The sequence below is a fragment of the Pseudonaja textilis genome, chromosome Z, assembly GCF_049901715.1.
Source record: "Pseudonaja textilis isolate UNSWEBS1 chromosome Z, rPseTex1.2, whole genome shotgun sequence".
Classification (NCBI taxonomy): domain Eukaryota; kingdom Metazoa; phylum Chordata; class Lepidosauria; order Squamata; family Elapidae; genus Pseudonaja; species Pseudonaja textilis.
Genome location: NC_142008.1, coordinates 53,141,734 through 53,167,744, shown reverse-complemented (window position 1 = coordinate 53,167,744; position 26,011 = coordinate 53,141,734). Strand labels below are relative to the sequence as shown.

General features: G+C 39.2%; 1 protein-coding gene across 2 annotated transcripts in view; it reads left to right on the top strand.

Annotated features, from left to right (window-relative positions):
- The first annotated feature begins 2,657 nt into the window (after positions 1-2,657).
- The window catches only part of PIK3R4 (phosphoinositide-3-kinase regulatory subunit 4), a 73,382-nt gene continuing 50,028 nt past the window's right edge, over positions 2,658-26,011 (top strand). Inside the window, exons 1-8 of one of the 2 annotated variants that reach the window (XM_087916857.1) lie at positions 2,658-2,794; positions 3,717-3,824; positions 9,712-10,474; positions 15,862-15,995; positions 16,109-16,691; positions 18,844-18,978; positions 20,953-21,174; positions 22,684-22,857. In XM_087916857.1, coding sequence (XP_087772983.1) covers positions 9,745-10,474; positions 15,862-15,995; positions 16,109-16,691; positions 18,844-18,978; positions 20,953-21,174; positions 22,684-22,857 — 1,978 coding nt within the window. In that variant the 5' untranslated portion in view covers positions 2,658-2,794; positions 3,717-3,824; positions 9,712-9,744. Of the gene's footprint in view, positions 2,795-3,716; positions 3,825-9,711; positions 10,475-15,861; positions 15,996-16,108; positions 16,692-18,843; positions 18,979-20,952; positions 21,175-22,683; positions 22,858-26,011 lie in introns of those variants that run through there. The other variant, XM_087916858.1, reaches the window with a different exon arrangement.

Here is a 26,011-nt window from a genome sequence, read left to right as displayed (position 1 = left end):
ACCCAAGCCATGAAGGGCTTTAAAGGTGACAACCAGTACCTTGAATTGCACACGGAAGCAAATTGGCAGACAATGCAGCTCCTGCAGGAGAGGTGATACATGTGCACACACTGCTGCATTTTGCAGCAACTGGAGCTTCTGGACGCTCTTCAAGGGCAGCCCCATGTAGAGCGTGTTGCAATAATCAAGACAGGAAGTGACCAGGGCATGAGTGACTGCTGATCCAGAAAAGGGTGTAACTGGTGCACAACCCGCAGTTGCGCAAAGGCCCTCCCGGCCACGACTGCCACCTGCTCTTCGAACAGGAATCTTGAGTCCAGGAGAACCCCCAGATTATGCACAGGGTCTGTTTGGGGTAGTGCCACCCCATACAAGACTAAAAGTGGTAATTCTCCCTGAACCAACGAACCCCAGACCCAGAGCCACTCGGTCTTACATGGGTTTAGTTTCAACCTGTTGCTCCCCATCTAGCCCCTAACAGCCTCCAGGCATTGCAAGAGGGAGGACACAGCAACACTTAACTCACCGTGGGACAAGACATACAGCTGAGTATCATCAGCATATTGGTGATACCTCAGTCCATGGTGACGGATGATCTCACCCAGTGGCTTCATATAAATGTTGAACAGGAGCGGACAGAGTACCGAACCCTGCAGAACCCCGTAAAGCAGTGGGAGAGGGTTGGATCTCTCCCCTCCTATCAACACTGACTGAGAGCAGCCGCAGAGGAAGGAAGTGAACCAAGACAGCACAAGGCCTCCCACTCCCATCCCCTGAAGCCGTCTCAGGAGAATCCCTTGATCAATGGTATCAAAAGCTGCTGAGAGGTCAAGTAGAGCAAGGATGGATGCACTACTCCATCCTGCTCCCACCAGAGTGCAACCAATGCTGTTTCTGTCCCAAATCCAGGCCTGGATCCTGGCTGGTAGGGGTTGAGATAATCAGTTTCATCCAGAAACCTCTGGAGCTGCTGCACGGCCACCTTCTCAACAACCTTCCCCCAAAAAGGAAGATTGGAGATAGGTTGGAAATTATCCAACCGGGTGGAGTCCAGTGATGGCTTCTTAAGAAGAGGGTGGACCACAGCCTCCTTAAATTCCTGGGGCACCGCCCCCTCCTGTAGAGAAGCATTAATCACTGCCAGAGTACACCCCACCCGCCTGTCACCTCCTGGGAAGCTTTCACAAGCCAGGAGGGACATGGGTCTAAAATATAGGTGCTCGTGCACATACTCCCTAGGATCTTGTCCACTTCCTCAGGAGCAACAGGGTCAAACCGTTCCCAGGTAACAGGGCAAGAACTTGCCACAGAAGTTTCCACTGGATCAGCAACCACGCCGGCATCTAACTCGGAACAAAGTCAAGAGATTTTGTCTTCCAGAAAATCTGCAAATTCCTCAGCGCGCCCCTTCAGGTGGACCTCTATCTCCTCCTTCCCTAAGAGGAGACAGCTCACTTTAAAGAGGGTCTGAATACCCTCCACTCTCAACTCCATGTGGTTAAATGCCCAGAATCACACATGCTTGGTGCTTCATCAATAATGGACTCTCTTTCCAATCAGCCTCCAGCCTGTTTTTCTCCAGTGCCTTTCTCCCAGCTTGGAACTGGATCTGCATATTTCTTCTAACAACAGATTTTGCTTCACTTATATGTGGTTAATTAAGTATGAATATTGCAAATGAAAATAATGTATGCTTGTATAATTACGGTATATGATATTTAATAGCTGCAAATTATATAATGCAAATTTCCAGGCCCAAAGGGCTTTCAATATGTGTGGACCTTCAACTCTCCCATTCCTGAGTGGAATGGTCTTATTATTAGCATTTTATTGTCTGTTCTGAAAAGAATGTCCACTTTACGGAATTGGTTTAAGAATTAATACTTTGATCCTCGCCTCCTCAAAGCAAGCTTTTTCAGTATGAACCCTTTCAATTCTCACCACCACTTTTTAACATTTTGGAAAATCATTACATCTAGCTTTTTCATAAAGTATTTGTGATTCAAAACTCCTTTGCCTTAAATTTTAAATTCTACCCTAATTGTATTCGGATAATATAGTTAATATGGTTCATTAGTGATTTTGTTATCGACTATTGACCTTATTAATAAACTTAAGTACATTGTATCTTTTTAATCTTTTGCAAATAAAGTTCGTTTAAAAATAAATAAATAAACAAGTACGAAACCTGGAGTCCCGCACAGTTGCTGTTAGTAGTGGAAGTTCGTCCTCTTTTGAGCAACGAAGACCCCAAAATGTAGGTTGTGGGAAAAGCAGTTGGCAAAAGCGGACTAAATAGGTTCACAGCACTGAGTATAAAGATAGGTGAATAAACACGACGAATCCATGAGTTAATCTATCTCTCAGAGCAAGGATTGAACCCCAAATTGATAGGAAGTTCCTTCCGAGGACAGCGAACCAGTCACAGCCTCGCAGGCGTTCCTCCCACCCAGGGTTGTTGTAAGAGTAAAACGCGGGCATTTCTGTGCTCTAGTAACTCTTCTTCCAACTTCTCCCTATCTTAGTTCCCTAAGTTATCCTCCCTTCTCCGCACGGCTTCTTCGCTGGCTTTCTTAACCCAGTCCCCGGAGCCGAGGCCGGCCTTCAAAGAACCGGCCAACCTCCCGGGTTACGTCTCCTCCCCTCCTCAGGATGTGAGCTCACGACGCCACCTCCTCCTTCCTTTTGTGTAATGCTTACCGGTTCCCTATAAGCAAAGAAACTGAAAATCGCTCTGGGCCCTCTGGCCTGTGTTGTCCAGGTGGGCCCCCCTCTAGTTTTGGCGAGAAAGAGGGTGAGTCATGAGAGGAGGGGCGGCTGAAAAATACGGGCAAGAGAGTTCGCTTGCTCCCTTGCTGCGGGCTTGGTTCATCTATGGATACCCGCTTGTGGGGTTAGTTTGGCAAAAGGTGATTCGGATTACTGTCGCGCGCCTTCGACAGCCAGCAAAGCAAACCGGGCGCCCCTGGCCATGCGGGCTAGCAGTCCTATGGCATCAGGCGGCCGTCTGGAGAAAAAGAAATCCTCTTCTTGGGGCTTTCCACATGCTTTCTCCGGACGAATGCCTTTAATTCGGAAGATTTTGGAAGATTCTTGCGTCCCCCCTCCCCACTTGTTGTTTGAACTCCCACTACAAGCGAGTAGGATGTGGCGAGTAAAAGGCTTGGGCCTATACCTGGAAAGTCCAAGCTCAAGTCTGCCCTTATCTACTGAAGCCTATCGAGGAGCCAGTAAAAGCGATAGATCTCAGTCAAGCTTCCTCGGGGAGTTGTTTTTTGAGGGCAATAAGGAACTGTTAAAGGCCAGGGATCTGTGTCCTGAAGGAAAGAAAGTCAGCAATCTGAATCATCTGATTTCGGGGTGGGGGTGACGGTGATAGGCAGTGAATTTTTGTAGAAATGAACAGAAAAGCGAACACATTGACTTTGACAAGCCAAGTAGTTTCAACTTGTCACATGTATAATCATGATTTGTTTAATCATCATCCTCAAAAACAGCTGGGTTGACAGTTATTCAGACCCAGATAAGACACTTCATATCAACCCTTTCCATACTTTAGTGGTGTAGTGCTATTATGGGAATAGGAGCTTAAAAGTACAGAATATTTCTCTGTTCATTCTTCCTGAAGAATGTAATTCGGTATATGAAAAGACCTAATATGGGAAACCTAATATGGGCAGTAAGATGTTAAGTTTCTGTTTGACAATAAATTTCAGAAAGAAGCTGGATAGAATTGTACATTACCATCCTGGCCCAAAAGATAATACTGGAGGAGAGAGAAGCAGTTATTTTGGTGTTACCGCTTCAGAAAATCTTCTTTCTCAGTTAAGTATACTATTATGATCATTGACTAGCATTTTCTGCAATTTCATAAATGTTTTCTAAAATCAGTGGAAAATAAAAATAATTCATTATAATACTAAGCAAGTATACAGATTGTGCAAAAATATGTGCATATAAATATTATTAGGGACAATGACTGAAAAGAATATAACCAAGAACCAAAGCATAAAGTAACTTTTTTAAAAAAAATTAGCAGAAATATAAATTTGGAAGAAAGATAGTTTCTCAGCCTTATTTATATCTTTTATAGGCTGCCTGACTACCAATGACTCTGAATGGACTTGCAACTTGAATTACTGAAAGTCAAAAAAACTAAAACAATACATAGAAAATAAGACATAGAACATAGCTTCTTAGCTATAGTAAGCATAAACTATTTTGTGGCAATTGTTAAGGTCATTGGCTATGGTTTATATTAACAATAATATTTATTGTTGATATAACATTATTTGAGAAATAGATAGGAACAATATGTATGCTACATTGAGATATAAAAATAAAGGCAAGATATAAATATAATACAAAAAGTCCTCGACTTATGTCCACAATTGAGCCCAAAATATATGTTGTTCACCAAGACAGTAGTTAAGTGAGTTTTGCTCCATTTTATAACTGCTTGTCAAATTAGTTGAGGGAATCTCTACATTTGTTATGTTGGTAATATGGTTGTAAGTGAATCTGGCTTTCCCATAGACTTTGCTTGTCAGAAGGTCACAAAAGATGATTACATCACCCCGGGTTATGATTTGCAACCCATCATAAATATAAGCTAGCTGCCAAGCTCGTAACCATTGGAGATCCTACAATGCTCTTAAACTGTGAAAAACGGGCATAAGTAACTTTTTTTAGTGCCGTAACTTTGAATGATTACTAAATGAATGGTTATAAGTTGAAGATTATATGTAAATAAATAAAACTATATCACGAATTGTTATTTAAAGTCAACATGACTGCTCTTTTTTAATTGCAGAAAGGATATTTAGTACATAAAAATAATAGTTAAATATAATAACCAGTTGCATAATTTTATTTTTAAAAAATTGTATGTATGTATGCAATATAATTGTGTATTTCTGAATAGTAACCAACATATACACAAATATTGTACATTAAATATAACAGGAAGAGCAGTTTAGAAAACATTGGGTTAGATCTGTAAAAAGTTAATTGAATTAAATTGAAATTTATTGTATGATTATTTTGTCAGTTCATTTCAATTTACTTTTTGCAAAGCCTTTTGATAGGAGAATAGGTTTCTGAGAAGCAAGATTTAAAATTTTATTTTTATTTTTTAAATTTTACTTATATATTTTCTCTTCGTATACAATAAGTGCTTAGTAAATAGCGTACTGTCTGAGTCTATTTGTTTACATGATATTATTAAACTCCTAATTTCTATCTCTATTGTCCAACCATTGATAAAATAGATCCCAAGTTCAAAAATATTCTGTGTTTCCTCATTTTTCCAGTGTTGTGCAAATATAATTCTTGCTGCAGTCAAAATATGTAATATTAAATATACATTTCCTCTGTTGTATTTCTCTGGTAATATGCCTAACAACAATAATTCTGATTTATAATCTATATCAAGGGTCTTCAAACTTGGCAAGTTTAAGACTTGTGGACTCCCAGAATTCCTGAGCCAACATGACTGGAGCTGAAGTCCACAAGTCTTAAATCTGTGTTTCTTTTACGTGTTCATCTTCCATTTTTAGGCTTAATAGAAAATTATATAATGTCTTAATTAACTTATCCACCATTAACAATATTTGATCAAATGTTGTTTGTTTTGTATAAAAACCATAAGTCTATCTCACTTGCATTTGCATTTGTGGTCACCATAACAGCCTGTTTTTGCAAGTCTTCTTTAGTTTATAGTTTCCCTTCCACATTTAATATATTTTTAATATTTTCTCCAAGCTTACTAGATTTGGGTGAACAAATGGTTCCATTTTTGAAAGCCATCCTGGTATTTTCATATAGATTTTTTGCTTTCACCTTTTCCCATATTAAAAACAGAGCATTCCTTATGTGATGTCTTTGGAAGTAGCTATGAATTTTGTTTTTACCATACCATAAAAAAGCGTGCCCTCCTAGCTGGGGATCATGACCTTCTAAATACAGTAATTTTCTATGTCTAAGAGTTATCCATTCTTTCACCCATGATTAGTAATATAACTCCCAATCTGGTAGCCTAAATCCTCCATTTTTTATTCTTGCAACATTTTCAGTCTTATTCTAATTTTCTTTCCTTTCCAGTTTCTTTCAAAATTGTTGTATTTAGCTCAAAAATATTTTTTCTCTAAATTCATAGGAATTGTTTGAAACAGAAAAAGTAATTTCAGTAGAATATTCATTTTTATAATCTATTCTTCCTGCCATTGATAATTGCAGATTTTTCCATTTCTCCAATTGGCAATTTATGATGCAACAACTAGATTTTATGGACTTTAGAGAGAAATTTATAAACATGATCAAGACAATATACTGTAGACCAGTGGTGGTGAACCTTTTTGGCACTGAGTGCCGAAATGAGAATGCGTGCATGCGCTTGCACCAGAAACTGGAAAAGCAGCTTCCCGGTGCATGCATGTGCACTGACCACCTGATCTTCCAGTTTCTAACACGCATGTGTGCACAAAGACCATCTGGTCCATGCGCACATGCATGGCAGGGAGCTGCTCTTCTAGTTTCTGGCACTCCCACACGCATGCGAAGATCAGTTGGCTGGTGCACATGCACGCGTGGACCCAGTTGGCCGGTGTGCATGCATGTGCTGGAACCCGGAAGAGCAACAGACGATGGCTGGTGTGCCCAGAGAGATTTGCATGCCACTTCTGCACACATGCCATAGGTTTGCCATCATGGCTATAGATAAACAGCAAGAGTAGCAATAGCAAACAGCCTTAATCAATGGGGACTTTATAGAGAATTTTAGTATAAAAAAGGCACAAGAGAAGGATGACCATTATCCCCATTTATATTAACATTGGAAGTGTTAAACAGGAATATTAGACAAGGTATGGAAATAAAAAAAAGAAAGAAAAATATAAATTACAAGCATTTGTGGATGATTTGATATTTATCCTAGAAGAACCATTGGAAACCGCCCCAAATTAATGACAAGAATAGTATGGGGAAGTAGTAGGATTGAAAGTAAACAAAGAAAAAACCAAAATAAGAGTTAAAAAAGCTACAAAAAAAAAATGAACTGACAAAAAAGACGGACCTTCAGATAGTCAAGAAAGTTAAATACTTGGGAATACACTTAAAAGCAAGATGTGCAACGATAAAAAAATATAACTGTAGAAGGCTACTACACCAAGTAAAATTGGACTTGGAGAAATGGGAAACATTTTATTTTCTGTTTGTTATGCTTTGTTTTCTCTTTCCTTTTTGGTTCAGCAAAAAAGAAGTAGTAACACCAGTTTAATATAAAGGCACAACTATTCTCAGGGCCACTGGCAGATAAGATGCTCTGGATTCAACTGATATAAGGTCATACTTGCTCCATCTCTACTACAGGTGAAACCCGAAAAATTAGAATATCGTTCAAAAGTTCATTTCAGCAATGCAACTTAAAAGGTGAAACTAATATATGAGACACCCTCATTACATGCAAAGCAAGATATTTCAAGCCATGATTTGTCATAATTGTGATGATTATGGCTTACAGCTCATGAAAACCCCAAATCCACAATCTCAGAAAATTAGAATATTATATGCAATCAATAAAACAAGGATTGTACATAGAACAATATCGGACCTCTGAAAAGTATAAGCATGCATATGTATTCAGTACTTGGTTTAGGCCCCTTTTGCAGCAGTTACTGCCTCAGTGCGGCATGGCATGGAAGCTATCAGCCTGTGGCACTGCTGAGGTGTTATGGAAGACCAGGATGCTTCAATAGTGGCCTTCAGCTCTTCTGCAGTGTTTGGTCTCATGTCTCTCATCTTTCTCTTGGCAATGCCCCATAGATTTTCTATGGGGTTCAGGTCAGGCGAGTTTGCTGACCAAACAAGCACAGTAATCCCACGGTCATTGAACCAGGTTTTGGTGCTTTTGGCAGCGTGCGTAGGTGCCAAGTCCTGCTGGAAAATGAAGTCAGCATCCCCATAAAGCTCGTCTGCGGAAGGAAGCATGAAGTGCTCCAAAATCTCCTGGTAGACGGCTGCGTTGACCGTGGACTTAATGAAGCACAGTGGACCAACACCAGCAGATGACATGGCTCCCCAAATTAACACAGACTGGACTTCAAGCATCTTGCAGTGTGTGCCTCTCCATTCTTCCTCCAGACTCTGGGTCCTTGGTTTCCAAATGAGATGCAAAAGTTGCTCTCATCAGAAAAGAGGACTTTGGACCACTGAGCAACAGACCAGTTCTGTTTTTCTTTAGCCTAGGTAAGACGCTTCTGACGTTGTTTGTTGTTCAGGAGCAGCTTGACAAGAGGAATACGACATGTCCAGGATCCATCTGTATGTGGTGGCTCTGGATGCACTGACTCCAGTCTCAGTCCACTCCTTGTGAAAGTCCCCAACATTTTTGAATGGCCTTTTCCTGACAATCCTCTCCAGGCTGTGGTCATCCCTGCTGCTTGTGCATCTTTTTCTTCCACACTTTTCCCTTCTACATAAGTTTCTAGTAATGTACTTTGATACAGCATTTTGGGAACACCCAACTTCTTTTGCAATTACCTTTTGAGGCTTTCTCTCCTTATGGAGGGTGTCAATGATGGTTTTCTGTACAACTGTCAGGTCAGCAGTCTTTCTCATGATGGTGATTCCTACTGAACCTGACTGAGAGACCATTTAAAGGCTCAGGGACCCTTTGCAGGTGTTATGGCTTAATTAGCTGATTAGAGTGGGTCACTTTGAGCCTAGAATATTGAACCTTTTCACAATATTCTAATTTTCTGAGATTGTGGATTTGGGGTTTTCATGAGCTGTAAGCCATAATCATCTCAATTATGACACATCATGGCTTGAACTATCTTGCTTGCATGTAATGAGTCTATCTCACATATTAGTTTCACCTTTTAAGTTGCATTACTGAAATAAATTAACTTTTGCACGATATTCTAATTTTTCGAGTTTCACCTGTATGATAGTTTCTGAGGTTGACTATTCTAAGATTAGGAAATATTTTCACTACATCAGAAGAAGGAGAATAAATATACAGTTAGTTCTCTATTAATGACTGGCCTGATTGGTGACCATTCAATGTTATGACAGCACTGAAAAAGTTACCTTATGACCAGTCCTCAAGCTTTATTACAATAATACATCTTTTAAATTTGATAACTTTAATTGCTGTATGTATATTATATCTTACCAGACAATAATATAATCTGGCCCATAAAAAATCCATCCATTGTTTTACTACTAATGCTGAAATTATTTTTAATAAATTATAGTATGGTTTTGTTTGCTTCTTGGAATATTTTTAATAATTACCATTATTCAAAAATGTTATGTGTATTAAATAAATTGGGCTTTTCTTGTTACCATTGATTTATAGTCTATAAGATATCAAGAAAGAAAAACTGCAATGACAGAAATTAGTATAATGGACCACAAAAAATATAAATAAAATGAATTCTTTTTGTGAAAAAAATGGCTACTAAGCAACTGTTTTGAATTTTGAGGGGTAAAAAAACACTTTGTATCCAAACATTTTAATCGATAGTTTTAAAGAATTATAAGTGTTAAATTAATCACATAAATGAAAAAAATACTAAATTTATTTTTATTATAAACAATACAAGCATCTATTTATGTCAGTAATTTGGATGGAAGCAGTGCATAAATATCCTAGATCTGATATTTGACAATATCAGTCAAAGTGATAAATGTAACTGTCTTTTTTAGGTGGCACAGTAATATTAAAGTGAAGAAGTTGCAATGGGGAATCAGCTGGCTGGCATTGCCCCCTCTCAGATACTTTCTGTTGACAGCTATTTCTCAGACATCCATGATTTTGAATATGACAAAAGATTGGGCAGCACTCGTTTTTTTAAAGTTGCCCGAGCTAAGCATCGAGAAGGCTTAGTGGTTGTCAAGGTGTTTGCCATTCAGGATCCAACTTTACCATTAACTAGTTACAAGCAGGAGTTGGAGGAACTGAAAATACGGTTGCATTCTGCCCAAAATTGTCTCCCTTTTCAGAAAGCGACATTATCCGAAAAAGCAGCCATGTTGTTCAGGCAGTATGTGAGAGATAATCTTTACGATCGAATTAGTACCAGACCATTCCTAAACAACATTGAAAAGAGATGGATTGCTTTCCAGATCTTGACTGCAGTAGATCAAGCACACAGGTCTGGAGTCCGGCATGGAGACATCAAAACTGAAAATGTGATGGTGACTAGCTGGAACTGGGTCCTTTTAACAGATTTTGCAAGCTTTAAACCAACCTACCTCCCTGAAGACAATCCTGCTGATTTCAATTATTTCTTTGATACTTCAAGAAGAAGAACATGTTACATTGCTCCAGAGCGTTTTGTTGATGGCAGTATGTTTGCCACAGAATTGGAGAATATACGAGATCCTTCCACTCCCTTGGTTGATTTGGTCAACAGTAATCAACACAGCAGAGGGGAATTGAGACGTGCAATGGATATATTTTCCGCAGGTATTTCAAACTGATCAAATAGTTAAAGATAATCTGTGCTTTGCTTTCATAGGCAATGACTAGTAAACACTTCAATTTTGAAAATTAGTATTGAAAAGTATGCTCTGATTTCTGGAAGAAGCCTGGTAAGCTTCTGTGCAAATTTGGATTCAACTGTTACCCTAAATCAGTGTTTCTCAAACTTGGTAACTTTAAGATGTATGGACTTCAACTCCCAGAAGACCCAGCACACAATACCAGAATTTGGGGGATCTGTTCTCTAAAGCAGGGGTGCCAAACCTGGAAACAGCGAAGAACTGCCTATGGTGTCTCTGTCAGCACGGCCCTCCCGGGTTCCATTTTTGGACACAACAGCTTTCTGTAACCATCTGCCAGGGAAAATGAAACTCAGACAGACTGCATGTGGCCTCCCTGAGCTCCATTTTCACTGGCAGAGGGCTGCAGGAGGCCGCCACAGCTGGCTGTTGCAGCCGAAAATGGAGCCTCAATAAGTGATGTTGAGCTGGTCACGTCCACCCTGACTATACTCCCCTGCCCCCCGCAAGGTCAAAAAACCTTGATTCAGCCCTCAATGAAATTGAGTTTGACACCCCTGCACTAAAGCAATGTTTCTCAATCCTGGCAGCTTGAACCCATGCTGGCGGTGGAATTGTGAGAACTGAAGTCCATGTATCTTAAAGTTGTGAAGCTTGAGAAACACTCCTGTCCATCCTGTGATTAATACAATTTATTTCACAAATAATGTCAAATATGCATGTCCCAGAATAATGTTGTAGGATCCAGTCTGGGTCAATTAACAAGACTAGAGGTTTAGTCTTTTAGCTTTCATTCTTGTGCTGGAGCCCATCCTCAGGCAACTTCTCTCTAGAAGAGTTTTCTATATAGATTCTCAAGTCATCCTTCCTTTCCCCACCATCCAGTCAGAGCTGAAAAAGTTTCTTGGATGAGAAGCAAAACGTCTTCAAAGAAAAACTGGAATGTCCAGTTGCCTCTTTTTAAAAAAGAGCACCTTTGGGACTCTAGCAGAATGTGTGCTTTGGGCTATTCTAGGTGTAGTATTTATGTAGTGCCTGGTTGTGGGTGAATTTTTATTTGTTGATTTTGGTTGTTGGTAGCTGACTATTAAGTTGTTGGCTATTGTTTCTTTGTGCTGCCAAGTCCTTGTCTCCTAAGGACTTGATAAGCTGGTGATAAATCAGCACTCTTGTTGATTGACTTGCAGATCTCAGAAGCTTCACTCTACTGCTTCCGAAATAATTAATATATTTATTAGAAGATGCCTGTACAGCATGCAAGGGAGAAAAAAGAAGAAAGAAGATACAAGACTAACTATATAACACATCCTGTCATACATCAAAAACATTTCGGAAGTAATAGAATGTAGGTTCTGAAATCTGCAAGTAGACATTGCACATTGCCCAGAGACTACTATATGAGGATAAATCATGCATTGCAAAGACCGCTTGGAGGTGGAGAAACTTCTAATGTAACTACTGAATCCCGAGCATGGATTGTCCTATGACTACGTAGGATAACCATCAGATTGCAAGAACACAAGTGAGTGGTCAGTTAAGCCCTGAACTCATTGGTAGCCTCACATTGCAGTGAACAAGGATATACATTCAATTTCAGTTACTAAAATTGTTGGCTGAGTAGGTACAAAGATAATCAGGGAAAAGATTGAAGCCTGGAAAAAGTGCCCCTTGTCAGTCAACAGGATTTACCACCAGCTTATTAGATACTTAGGAGCTGACTTTGCTGCACAACAGAACAATAGCCAATAACTTAATAGCTGGCTGTTAACAACCCGATCAACAAATAAAAAGCCACACAACAACAAGACACCACGTAAATACTGTGCATAGAATAGCCAAAAACACACATTTTGGAAGAGAGTTCCGTGAGGATAGGCTCCAGCACGAGTCTGAAAGCTTGAAAGACTAAACCGCTGATCGTGGCTACGTACCCAGATTGGATCCTGCAAAAATGTATTTAGTTCATTTTCTTAAAGCTTCCTTAGGAATAATAAAGCTAGGTTTGGTTTTTTGGGGTGAATACTTCAAAATATACACAGAAGAATACCTGGAAGTTCTTAGCTGTGTTTTAAAAAGTGCTACACATAGAAAGCAGTTAAATATGAAATAACAAGCCTTGCTTTCTCCATAATTCTAATATTCGGCAAGCAGTCAGTTTTAACACAGAGGGGTGGCAAATAGTTGTGGATTTGTGGCCATCTGTGTTTTGAAATCATACTGTCTCAGGGAAGCTTATTCCTGTAGAGTTGTAAAATATGCTGAATAAAACTAGTGTCTGTATAATTGCATGCTAAGAAAATAGAAAAAGATGCTTCAGATGAATGGCAATTCAAACATAATATTTTTTGACAAATACAAGTGGGGCTTGCTTTATAGTTGGTCCTGAATTTGCAGGACATTCAGACTTCAGCAGCCTGGTTACAGAGAAAGGTAACTGGTGGTTCATGTATTAGACTTTTGATGACAGCATTGACTGTCAATTGAGGCCAAGTTCTGAGTTAGTATTCTAACATATCAACCTCTAAATAAATAGGGCAAAATATGTGTCAACATGCCTTTATCATTATAGAGATAAATATGTAACAACATGATAGGAGGTTCTGCTATATATTGAAACTTGCTTAGTGCCATTTAGTAATTGCTTATCAGAGTAGTTGCTTGTCATCTTTGTGGTGAAGTTCCTTGGCTGTAGAAAGCTTTTTCTCAAAATTTGGAAGTCCCCTATTATAACACATTTGGGGCACTTGTAATTCATGGTCCCCATTTTTTAGTTTGATTTTTGTTTAAACATTGCTTATTTTATATTTTATTTTTATTGTAAATGACTGAAGTATTTCTATTATTTAAAACATTTATATAGCTGCCCACCTTTTAGCCAACTCTGAAAGATTTAAGAGATTTAAAAACATATAAAATCATTTTAAAAACTGAAATACAACCAGTTAAAATATAAAACATTTAAAAGAAGAGAAACCTGGAATTAACCCTTGTTAATGTAGCATCATCTAATCTCCCAACACTTAAGAGAAAATTCAAATCTTCAAGGCCTTAAAGCTAAAAGGATGAAAAGCTGTCAAACTTTAAGGGCACAGTGTTCCATAGGGTAGGGGCTGCTATGGAAAAAAGCACACTTCCTAACTTTTATTGGATGATAATATTTGGGGAAAAGAACCAAGAGTGTGCCTACTTGTCTGACCTGGTAGGACAGATAGCTCTCCTTAAGGAAAAGTGGTCCTCAGGTAGCCTGGCCTTGTGCCATGTAGGGCTTTAAAGGTGATAACCAGCATCTTGAATTACACTCAGAAAGAAAATGGAAGTCAGTGCAGCTGGCACAACAGGAGTGTTATATGGGCAAACCTAGGACCCCCATTATTATGTGCATCACTGCATTCCAGACTTGATGAAGTTTCCAGATGGTCTTTAAGAGCAGCACCATGTATAGCATGTGGCAGTAATACAGATGGGAGATGATCAAGGCATGGATAACCCCAGAAAGCAGTAAATATAATATTTTTTTAAAAAGTAATAAATTCACTTAATTCATTTCCTGAGATCATACAGCTTCCCTTTGCAATTGCTCCATGGTTCCAAGAGAAACAATGACTGTTTTAAAAAGTTGTAGATGGTGTTTCAAATTGAACCTTCAATATTGCACAATATTGCTCTGCTTACTATATATATGAAGACTACTTGTCTTTGTGTGGATTTCAATCTTATGTGGAAGATTGATATTCTAACTAACCCTAAGTAGATGAGAAATAAATTTAAAAATCATTTTGATGAAATAGAATACTATAATAATAAAACAGAACATTTAAAGGATATTTTTCTATTATATTTTCATCAGATTTTATATTAGATAGCTTGTTCAGTTTGTTTATCTGTATGAATTAGTTTGCAACTTTCAAGATTCAGTGTGGCATCACAAAAGGCTAAGGAGCTTTTTACATTACTTGTAAGTAAGTCTTTGCTTTGTACTTTGTGCAAAGTAAATCTTTGCTTACTTGTACTTAAAATAATTGTTGTATGTAGTTGCAAAATCCTATGTCAAATAAAAAGATGTAAAAGCAATATCTTTAGGTTTTGAACAAGCCAAATTGTATAATTAATCATTTTCTGTTATTATATTTGATTACTCTTTTTTCAGTTGGTGAAAAATATTTCCAGTGAAGGAGATGGGTTCATCTATGCTCCTGATATCATCAGTTGACTAAATGTAAAGCAGGGATTGGAAATTATTTTAATGCAGGAATATGATGTTTTCATGTATATAGTTTATCAAAATGATGCTCCAAGAATAATTGAGACAGGATTGGAAGTGTAGTGTACCTGTTTTTAATTGTAAAATAATCATGGCAAGTATTTGATCATTGTACTTCTGATGCTTAGCAACAACACTTCTGAATGTTACATACCTTGCCCATATATTCAAGGTCCAATCTAGCTTTAAAGTGAGATTCCAAATATTTTTAAATTATCTTGCTGCAACCAGCTATTGAGAAATCTATTATCAGAGGCTGCATGTACTTGTCTATCAAGTTGAAAAGCCAAATCTTGTAATTTGTTTTGAGCCACCACTTTTAATAGCCATAGAAAGAGAAGCAAAACAATTTTTGTTTGTTCTGGTGATTTTTGTCTGGATTTCTTAGGATGCCAGAAAAAAAAACCCCAATATGACTAATACTTTTTTTCTCACTTCAACAAGATAAGGTCTGTTTCTTTTAAAAATTACAATTTTTAAATTACAATTACAATCAAGTCACCTTGATAGTTTCTAGGTGTTTTGGACAAAACTCCACTATCTATCTTGCTATTGGCTATGTTGCTTTAGGATTAGTAGAAACTGAATTCAAGTTTAATTTTCCATAAACCTCACTGCCTCCTCATCCTTTTGATGGGTAGATCAGTGTGATCTCATTGCAGCTATGTTATGTATGTGAAGGAGTAAGCATGCTTTGAGAGTTCTCTCATATTTTTAACAAATGAACACAAATTAATAGAGCATATGGGTTTCATCCAATCAGGATCTTGACATGCAAATATGGAATGTTTTTTTATGTTAAACAATAGCCAAGTATGTGATATTTTTATTAGCAATCTAGAGTAGATATTTCCAAAGCAGATGATTTTAGATAAGCCTGGAATAAAAAATAAAAAATAAAAAATTTGCATATTTATAGGGTTAAAGAGTGCTAATATAGTATATTGTAGATATACAAGATCTAGTAGTTAGAAAACATAACTGATTTAGTTATGATCCTGGAAGCCAATACATGCACTTTATTAATGTTAAGTATAAATAAATAAATAATTCATAATTGTCTGGTCCTTATTTTCTTTTCCCCCCCCCAGGTTGTGTAATAGCTGAGCTGTTTACAGAAGGTGTACCTCTCTTTGATTTGTCACAGCTTTTGGCATATAGAAATGGTCTCTTTTCCCCTGAACAGGTCTTGAGTAAAATTGAAGATCAAAGTATTAGAGAATTGGTAAATAATTCTACTCCCTTTATGGTAGCTTACTGCAGTTTTTTCTACTTATTTAACAGCATTCTTTCTGAATCCTCCCCCTTCATTCTGCAATCTTGCCTTTTTTTCTGAAGGTTATTCAAATGATCCAGTGTGAGCCTGAAAAGCGTTTAGCAGCTGAAGATTACTTGAAGCAACAACGTAACAATGCATTTCCTGAAATATTCTACACTTTCCTTCAGCCATATATGGCACAATTTGCCAAGGAAACTTTTGTATCTGCTGATGAGCGCATCCTTGTTATCCGTAAAGACCTGGACAATATAATCCACAATCTCTGTGGGCATGATCAAACAGTAAAGGCTGAGAGAGAGATAAAGGAAAATGGATTAGTCATCTTGGTTTCAGTAATAACTTCATGCCTGCAAACCTTGAAATACTGTGATTCAAAATTGGCTGCCTTGGAGTTGGTTCTTCAGTTGACACCTAAGTTAAGTGTAGAAATCCTACTGGATCGTATCACCCCTTATCTCTTGCATTTCAGCAATGACACTGTGCCCAGAGTGAGGGCAGAAGCTGTTAGGACTCTCACTAAAGTTCTGACTTTGGTTAAAGAAGTTCCACGGAATGATACCAATATCTATCCAGAGTACATCTTGCCAGGTATTGCTCACCTGGCCCAAGATGAAGCAACTATTGTCAGACTAGCTTATGCTGGTAAGAAGTGAGTGCGGGCTGGGAGATAAGATGAAAAATTAGGATGACTCATTTATTCATCTGTTATTTGTTTTTCCTGTAAAATAATGGCGGCTGCCATAATAAGATGGCAGCTAATTATATGTAAGTGTAACTTAGATACTGAATTTTATTTCTTTATATCAGATATTGTTATTAAAAATTAATATTGATAATTGGACACAACTTTCATAGCAAGAATGTTTCTTGATTTTATGTAATATTCAATACCATTTATATAGGTATCTATATAATCAAGTTGGTGGATGCACTAAAACATTACGATAAAGTTCCATGCTCTCATTCAGAATGTCTCTCAAGGATATGTATGGAGTCATACAATTCCTCCCTAGTTGTGGTTAGTCTCAAACCCTATTTACAATAGGGTTTGTATAAGAAGGCTCTCTGCTACCTATATTGCCCAGTAGTATATTTCCATTAGCAGCTAATTTTTTAGACAAAACAAATAAGCTATTTATATTCCTTAAGAATGCTTATCTGGGACAAGGGACACTCTTAATAATAAATATGATACTACAAATTAGCCTTTTTCTTGTAGCCTGGAGAGGGAGTCTGGATAATTAAAATTACCTGTGGAAATATTGGTGTCCATATTCAGTGCACTACTAACTTTTTCCTGAAGTATAGATTGTCATGTTTGCATGATTGACAAAAATGTTTAGTTCATTCTTCAGTTTTCTCTGGGTGGTCAACCAATAATCATTCAGTTTTTAGGTGAATAAGCCGAATTATATACATTTAAAGAGAAGCATTTTTGCAAGTTACCTTAAAAATATACATTTTGAATGAAAGTTATTTTACAGTTATGTGAAAAAGTCCTGCACACTTTATGGTTTATGACATTTTTTGGATAGGCCATTGATTTTATGATATTTTATGCTAACTGCTATGCAAATATTGTTATATTTAAATAAATACTGGTAGTTTTTAAGTGAAAAGCATAAGCTTTTTGTAATTTGGTGCTGTTTGGATGGGGATTGTGAATTTTCTTGCATGCTTATAATGGCTATGAAAACAGATTAACTGATGCATACCCAGTGGCATATGTACTGCAATTACTAAGGCCGATGCTAGTGTTTTTATTGTTTGTGGCCCTGAAAAGGACCGTTTAGGTAACCAAACATGGTTACTAATATGAAATTGGCCAGCCCTTATTGCTTATTACCAAGCGGCATCGCTTTGACATAGACTGTACAGTATACCAAGTGGACCAACAAACAGTGGGCCAAGGTCATCTTCAGTGACAAGAGCAATTTCTACTTGACTGGGAGTGCAATAAGAAGATTTCCAGCTGAAGAATTTAGGCCGTACTGCCTGAATCTATCTGTGAAGCATCCATTGCACGTGATGATCACTGTATCGCTGCTTCTGCTATTGGTCGGATACAAATCATGCAGGGAATCATGAATTCCAAGCGGTATGTTGAAGTCCTGGAAAAGACCATGCTTCTTTCAGCTTAGCAACTTGTAGGGAAGGACTTTTACTTCCAGGATGACAACGCTCCTTGTCATTGAGCCAAGTCCATCCAGCAATGGATGAAGAAGCATGGTGTTCGACTCCTGGATTGGCCACCTCAAAGCCGGGATTTGAACCCAATTGAGAACTTGTGGGCCAAGATTGGTTATGAAATAAGCAAGAAGTATCCAAAGACTAGGCAGAAGCTGATTGAATCCATTATTGCAGCCTGGCATCACATTGTCACCAAAGATCACATGCAAAGGCTTTTACAGTCTATGCTGAAGCTAAAAATAGGATTGGCCTTAGTAATTGCAACACGTATGCCACTGGGTATGCATTAGTTAATCTGTTTTCATAGTCATTGTAAGCATGCATTGTAAGTATGCAAGAAAATTCACAACTCCCATCCAAACAGCACCAAATTGCAAAAAAACTTATGCTTTTCACTTAAAAACCACCAGTATTTATTTAAATATAACAATATTTGCGTATTATAAAATAAATGTCATAAACTGTCAACTGTAAAGCATGCAGGACTTTTTCATACAGCTGTAGAATGTTTGGAAAGCTTTGGTGAGACTTCTATGAGTAAGATTAATATAGTTTCAGTTATATTTATTCTGTGACACTTTGCTTTTTCTTTTAATCTTTTTAGAAAACATAGCATTGTTGGCTGAAACTGCTCTGAGATTTTTGGAGCTAGTCCAGTTGAAAACTCTGAACATGGAAAATGAACCAAACAGTGAAGAAACAGATGATACACCACATACTAGTGAAAATTATGATACTGGTAATTTATTTCTTAAGAGTGTGATGTATACAATGAACCTGATGACATTTCCAGATAAACATCTATAGAAAAGGATTTCTGTTTTTCATGTTCTTTGAACATAACTTTTCCCATCCTAAAACTTTCAAGATACGCTGGCTTGGAACTATGGAAATTGGAGTTCCCTATATCTGGCAGAATATTTCTGATTCCAAAAAGATACTAAGACTTCCCATTTTTTGGAAATTATGCTATTTTTTCATAATCTACAGCATTTAAGTAACAGAGTAATAATGAGGTAGTGTTATTAATAATCCATTCAGTAGGATTGCATTTTAATGTTCCTTTGTGAAATCACAGTTTATCTCAGAAAATAAATACCCCTATCTTAAATTCGTCAACCTTCTGCTTATAAATTTTCAAATTCTACATGAATCTCATGTACAGTATATGGATTTATATACACAAGCAAGACTTTCTGCATGTCATATTATATGCAAAAGAAATTAATATGCAGTTATTTTAATAATGAAGTACGCTACTGACAATTTTGAACAAGCTTACAGCCTTTTAAACTGTAAGCCTACATAATTGATATTATTATCTAATGCAAGATAAAACATGACTGCTAACTTGGAAGGGTTTCTGAATTGAATGGAAGTTACTTCACTGGTTGGAGGGTAATTGCTCTCTCAAGTTTCTCTCTTAAAGTTCTTTTTAAACTACTTTCCATTATTCACCTTTCCTCACCTGATACCCTATAGATCAGTGGTGGCTAACCTTTTTCGGCTCCCGTGCCAATAATTGCACGCACGCTCACTTGCGCACACGTGTCCCAGCACCCAGAAGGCAATATGTGCTGCCCCCCCACGCCCCTTCTGCATGACCACCCCCTCGTGCACTGTGCATCTGCGCATGTGAATGTGATTCCCCTTCATGCACCATGCATCTGCGCATGCGTGTAGGATTCCCCATGTGTGCTGCATGTCTGCATGTGTGCATGACTCCCTCCCATCTGCATATGTGCGTACTTTTCTCCCTCACATGCAGCACATCTGCACATACGTGTGCGATCCCCTCATGCATAGCATATCCATGTGCAGGAGTGCACGTCTCCTGCACACCCCCTCCGCCCCCTGCGCATGTGCACCAGATACCTGATATTCATTCAACTGTCAGGCAGCGGCACGCATGCATGCACAGTGGGGTTCTTCCAGGTGACTTCTTGCGTGCCGGGGGGAATGGCTCTTCATGCCACTTCTGGCACACAGGGCATAGGTTCGCCAACACGGCTATAGATTCTTTGGAGACTGACTCCTTGAATTCCAGGGTATGATTTTGGGCACTTTTTCATGATTTCCAGAAGATGTAAATAGTTGCTTTCCAGATATTCTTAGAATGCCCCCAAATGAGCTGATAAGTTTTAACTATGTCCCAACTAATAACATGTTTTTCTGAGACTCTTCAAAGGTTGAAAAGCTGAACCGTAACGTCCAACCTTTTAGAAGTTTCCTATCTCTTCTGTAATCAAATTATTTTAAGGTGACAGCAGTGTAGGAACTGTGTATGTTGCAGCTCAGACTGTGCTGAGAGCAAAATAATCAAGTGACTTGATCTTGGGTTTTTAATGTCCTGATAGCCAAATGTTATGAAGTATTACTATAGCTCAAGTTCAAAATGTGTTTTTGAACCCATTTCATATTCAAATTTCCCCTTAGCTTTGAAGTTCCGTTCCCTGTTCGATTTATCATATGATACAGTTTTAAGAGAGATGGGTTGTAGATTTGACTCTACTACATTTTTTCTCTTAAAATCTAGTATGTTGCATTTATCATTCATAGTGTCGTGCCATAATTTACTGAAATACATAATTATGTTTTCATAAATATTAACAATTCAGCAAAGATAAAAAAAGAAATTACTGAATAAAAATATATTTCATTGAATGATGACAAACTTATATTCATTTTATCTGTTTCTGTGTTACTCTTACAGAGCTTCAGGCCTTGCATGAAATGGTTCAGCAAAAAGTGGTCACTTTATTAAGTGATCCAGAAAATATTGTTAAACAGACTTTAATGGAGAATGGGATCACTCGTCTTTGTGTTTTTTTTGGACGACAAAAAGCCAATGATGTACTTCTCTCTCATATGATCACTTTTCTTAATGATAAGAATGACTGGCATTTACGGGGAGCATTTTTTGACAGCATTGTGGGTAAGTACTTAGTAACAAAAATAATACTTCCACTATATTATAGGAGGAATGGTTTTATTAACTGACTAATTAAACAATTTTATATATAAATAAATCCCTTTAATGTGAACAGATACAGACTTAAGTCAGGTGAATCAACTTGTATTTACGTATCAATAGTCAATAAGCTCTCTCACAAGATGACCAATCAGATGCACCCTGAATATTGTACAGGTAGTACTCAGGTTACAATGTTAGTTGGAACTGGGATTGCTCCACTAAGCAATGCAGTCATGAAGCAGAACATAGTGTGACCATATCACTTAGCAATGACTGTCAAAACATCACAACCCCTTGAGTCATTAAATCATTAAGCAGCAAGAGGTGACTATCCTGAAAAGGAATATGGGGGTGCCATGAGTCAGTCAGAGAGGCATGACAATATGCTATAGAGGGGAGTACTGCAAGATCTTGGTACTCTGTACCAAAGCACCTAGGAAGAAAAAGAACAGGGGCAACCTATAAAAGTGATTTTCAACCTTCCCTTTCCCATCTTATGGGAATTTAGTTGGGAAGGTCTCAAATGGTGATCATATGACTATGGCTTACCACGGTGTCAAAATCATGAGCCAAACACTTGGAACATGATCGTACAACATCAGGGATACTTTGATAGCTATAATTTTATAGTTGCAAATTATTTGGTGCCATTGTAATTTTTTAAAATATTTTTTTATTTTATTCCAAAGTTAAAATACAGACTTAAAGAAGGAAATAAAAACAAAGCAAAATAACTAAAGACAAAAACAAAAAAATGTGCATAAAAGAAAAAAAACATAAATTGTCCCCCCAGTTGAATACTGATGAATATTTCAACAATAATAGTTTCCTCCCCTTGCAAAATATATTTACAATTTATAAAATTGGACAGCTCTATTTACTCAAGTAATTTGACCTATCATCTTATTTACTGCAAAGAGAGTTAGCAGTTAAACCTAACATCAAAGTGTCATTTATAATTTTGGTCATTGAACAAACAATCTTAAGTTGAGAAATCAGGAATGATGTAAACATATAGCTATGATTTATTCCATGTTGTTTGCCTTCAGCATATGATAATCAGAAATATATTATTGTTGCATATTTAGTATTAATGATTAGTCCTTCATCTTATCCTTAAAGTTAATGCCATTGTTAGGGAAGCCATATTCCTTCAGATGTTGCTAAATTACATTCATAGTCCTAGCCAGTAATGAAGGATGCTGAGAATTGAAACTCAGTTAGATGTGAATGGTCATGGGCTTCCCATTCCTGATGTTTTCCATTAAGCACTAAAACAGCGTTAACCAATTCTGAAAAAGATGATGAGAAATCTACAGAAAACAGCTCCTGTTCTTAAAATGGCATTCAGTTTCATTCTTTTTCAAAATCGGGTAAGTTGTTTTGCAATACATGTTGAATTTAGTTTATAAAATTATTTAGTTTTTAGGAGTTATAATTTGTATTTTTTTAAATCTACCTGGATTTTAGGTGTGGCTGCTTATGTTGGCTGGCAAAGCTCTTCCATTCTAAAACCTTTGCTTCAGCAAGGACTCAGTGATATTGAAGAATTTGTAATATATAAAGCTCTCAATGCCCTTACCTGTATGTGCCAATTAGGGCTTCTTCAGAAACCTCATATATATGAGTTTGTGTGTGATATTGGTAAGTCAGCTCCCTCTCCCCCCTCCAGTTTCAAAAATCTTTGTATGGCATGTTTAATCACTAGTATATAGTCATTTTCCCTAATTTAATATTACCCATGTGGTTCCCAGAAAATGCAATCTTCATGGTTTTTGGCTAGAATTCTTACAATTGTTGTCTGAACACATCTAGATAGTATCAAGTTAGGAAAGATTCTACTAGATCAGTGATGGCGAACCTATGGCATGCGTGCCACACGTAGCACACAGAGCCTTCTCTGCGGGCACGCCAGCCATTGCCCAGCCCAATTCCACCGTGCATGCGCGCGCCTCCCACTGGCCAGCTGTTCTTTGGGTCTCTGCCACGCATGTGCGAGGATGGCGCAGTAACCGATCTCAGCAGTTTCCCCGTCAGTGCCCTGTACCTTTCTCCTCCCAGCGTGCCATTGCTTTCTCCTGAATTTCTGCCACCCATTCCTTCCCTGATCTCCATTGGTTCCACCCTCCGCAGGTGCCTCTCTGTGGCAGGAACGGAGGAGAAAGCCTGGGCAGGCAGGGAGAAACTGCAGCGATTGCGGAAGGCAGGAACAGAGGAGAAAGCCTGGGCGTTGAGGTGAAGGAGGAACCATTATTTTCTGCCCCATTTGGGCCTGAAAAGCCTTGTGCACCAACCTGGAAGCCAAAATGGGAGCTGGGGTCAGGGCGCATGTGTGAGGGGTCACATGCACCGAGGTGCTTGCGTTGCATTTTGGGGATTGGGGCATGCATGTGTACATTTGTTTGCTCACTTTGGGTACTTGGCACTAAAAAGGTTAACCATCACCGTACTAGATTAAAATGGCTTTATCTAATTATCAGTTGACATAATTTATTAAATTATCCTACTCATTCAAATGTAATGGAATTCTTTCAAAATAACTTTGATTAGTCATTGATAGCATTTTACATTCATAAAATTAAAACGTTCCTGCACAATCCTATTGTTTCCACCTCTTTACTTACCAATAGTATAGAAAAAGGCAAAAAACTGCATCATGTTTTTTCATGGTAGTGCTAAGAACCATCCATTTGGAATCATCCCCAAATCCATCATCAGTAGATGTAGCCAGAAAATCCTTTCTATTTCCCTGATTGAAAGTAATTGAAGTATCCGGTAGAATATTAAGTTATGACTTTTGCAATGAATGATAGCAGGGGTCCTCAAACTATGGTCCCGAGGATGTATCCAGCCCACAGAAGCAATTAATCCAGGCCATGAGGCAGTGCCACCCACACTGTCCTGCCCACCTGCTAGCCCACGCCCTTTGGTCGAGCACAGGCCTTACCTTCGTAGGCAGCTGCAGTGAGCAGAGTGGCACAAGCCCTGTTGGCTGGAACTGGAAGGTAAGGCCAACAGCAGGGGAGGGAAATCCGCCCTGGTCTGCCATGCTCAGCCAAAGAGCTGCCTTGAGGGGGTAACAGTGAGGCTTAGCCACCTTTTGGGCCTGCCTCTTGGCCTCTGCGGGACCTCCAAGAGCCTGTCGTTCACTCGCCCACCCTCATCCAGGGAATGCACCGCCTCCAGGCCAGTCTGGCTGGAGGGTGCACAAGTGTCAGTGCACCCAGGTGGAGGAGCTACTCCAATGGGCCAGTCCTGTGACTAGAGCTCTGGAATATGGGACCGGACGGGCAGCTGGTGGCGGGGCTGGAGATCTTTACCATAGAGTGGTACAAAAAATGGTGTAACCTGCAACGACTAGTGCAGTCTTCACTGGCTAGAGTGAGGTAATGGTGCTGTTGAGGCAAGGAAAGGGTAACACATGCAGGCTGAAGCAGTGGTGGCGATGCCCGGAGCCTTAGTGTGTGGGAGCCTTTGCGCAGCAATAGCATTCTGCCTTCATTGCAATACATTGGTGCCAGCTGGTGCTGCCAAGGCACCTCCCACCACCTTGAACTTGGAGCTGTAAGCTGAGAAGCCAATTCAGGAGCATCGCTCAGCCCCTCCCCGAAAGCCAGAATGCTCCCCTCTCACAGCCACCGTGCCCACTGCAAAGAGTACTTTCCAGGAGCAGTGGCCTTCCTTTCTCCTGCTCAGCAGCCCTGTAGTACACGATCTGGCAGTCCAAGCCCATCTAGAGAGATGCTCGGGCAGTTCTGCAACAGCAGGCAGGAGCGACTTGGTGCTTCCCTTGGGCACCCAGGGCTGGCGAGCAGCTTTTCTGAGAGCCAGGGGAGGGGAGGCAGGCACACTGGCAGAGGAGATGGGCTTTGGCTGCTTGTTCTGCTGCAACCCCAAGAGACTGGCCTCAACTATGGCACACGGGTGCTCTGTCCGCCAGGGGAATTGAAGTGGCGAGGCGCTGCCTTCTGCTGACCTTGCTTCCCCGGGCGGAGCTCCAGGAGGAAAGGCTTGCTTTGGCACTGGGCTGGAGTGGCGAGGAGGGAACGGCATGAAGGGAAGCTGCAGGACCGGAGGACTGCAAGAAAATCGCCATCTTCGGTGCCACCAGCATGATAGGCCTGGCCACTCTGGCGCAAGTCCTGGAGGTGGGTGAGGCAGAGCAGGGGGCAGCCTGTGATGCAGAACAAGCAAGGGACCTGTGAAGTGGTGCCCTGTCCCCCCTGCTGCAAAAGGATGTGCTCAGGACACAGCTGCTTCCCAGAAGAAGTGGTGCAATGGCTGACAATTGGAGGGGGGAGAGTACCAAAGGATCAGTGCCTTGCACTGTGGCTACTGCAATGAATATGAGAAACCCAAACAATGTTTTGAGTGTGGTTAACAACTCCAACCAATGCGCTTAGGCCACCCTGTTACTATAACCAGCCCTTTGTCCATGACTTGTCCATTAACACTCACCACACCTGTCAATATACCAACTCAAATTACTGCTCTAGTGAACATTGCACATCCAGTCACTATCACCTCACCAATGAATCTCCCAATACCAATGACATTAGCTGGCCTTTAAATATAGCCATGAGACCCGTGGAAAGAATGTATTTCCTTCCCCAAGCATTGCCAACCTCTACACACTGGTTAAAAAACAACCTAGAGCAAAAATTTAATGCAATATTAAAAAGAAAAGGGTGCTGCGTTGTATTGTTAATGAATTTTTAAATTGACAAAATGGACTGCTAAATTGGCCATGCCCACCCAGTCACATGACCTCATAAGGCAAATCAAACTAGTCTGGACC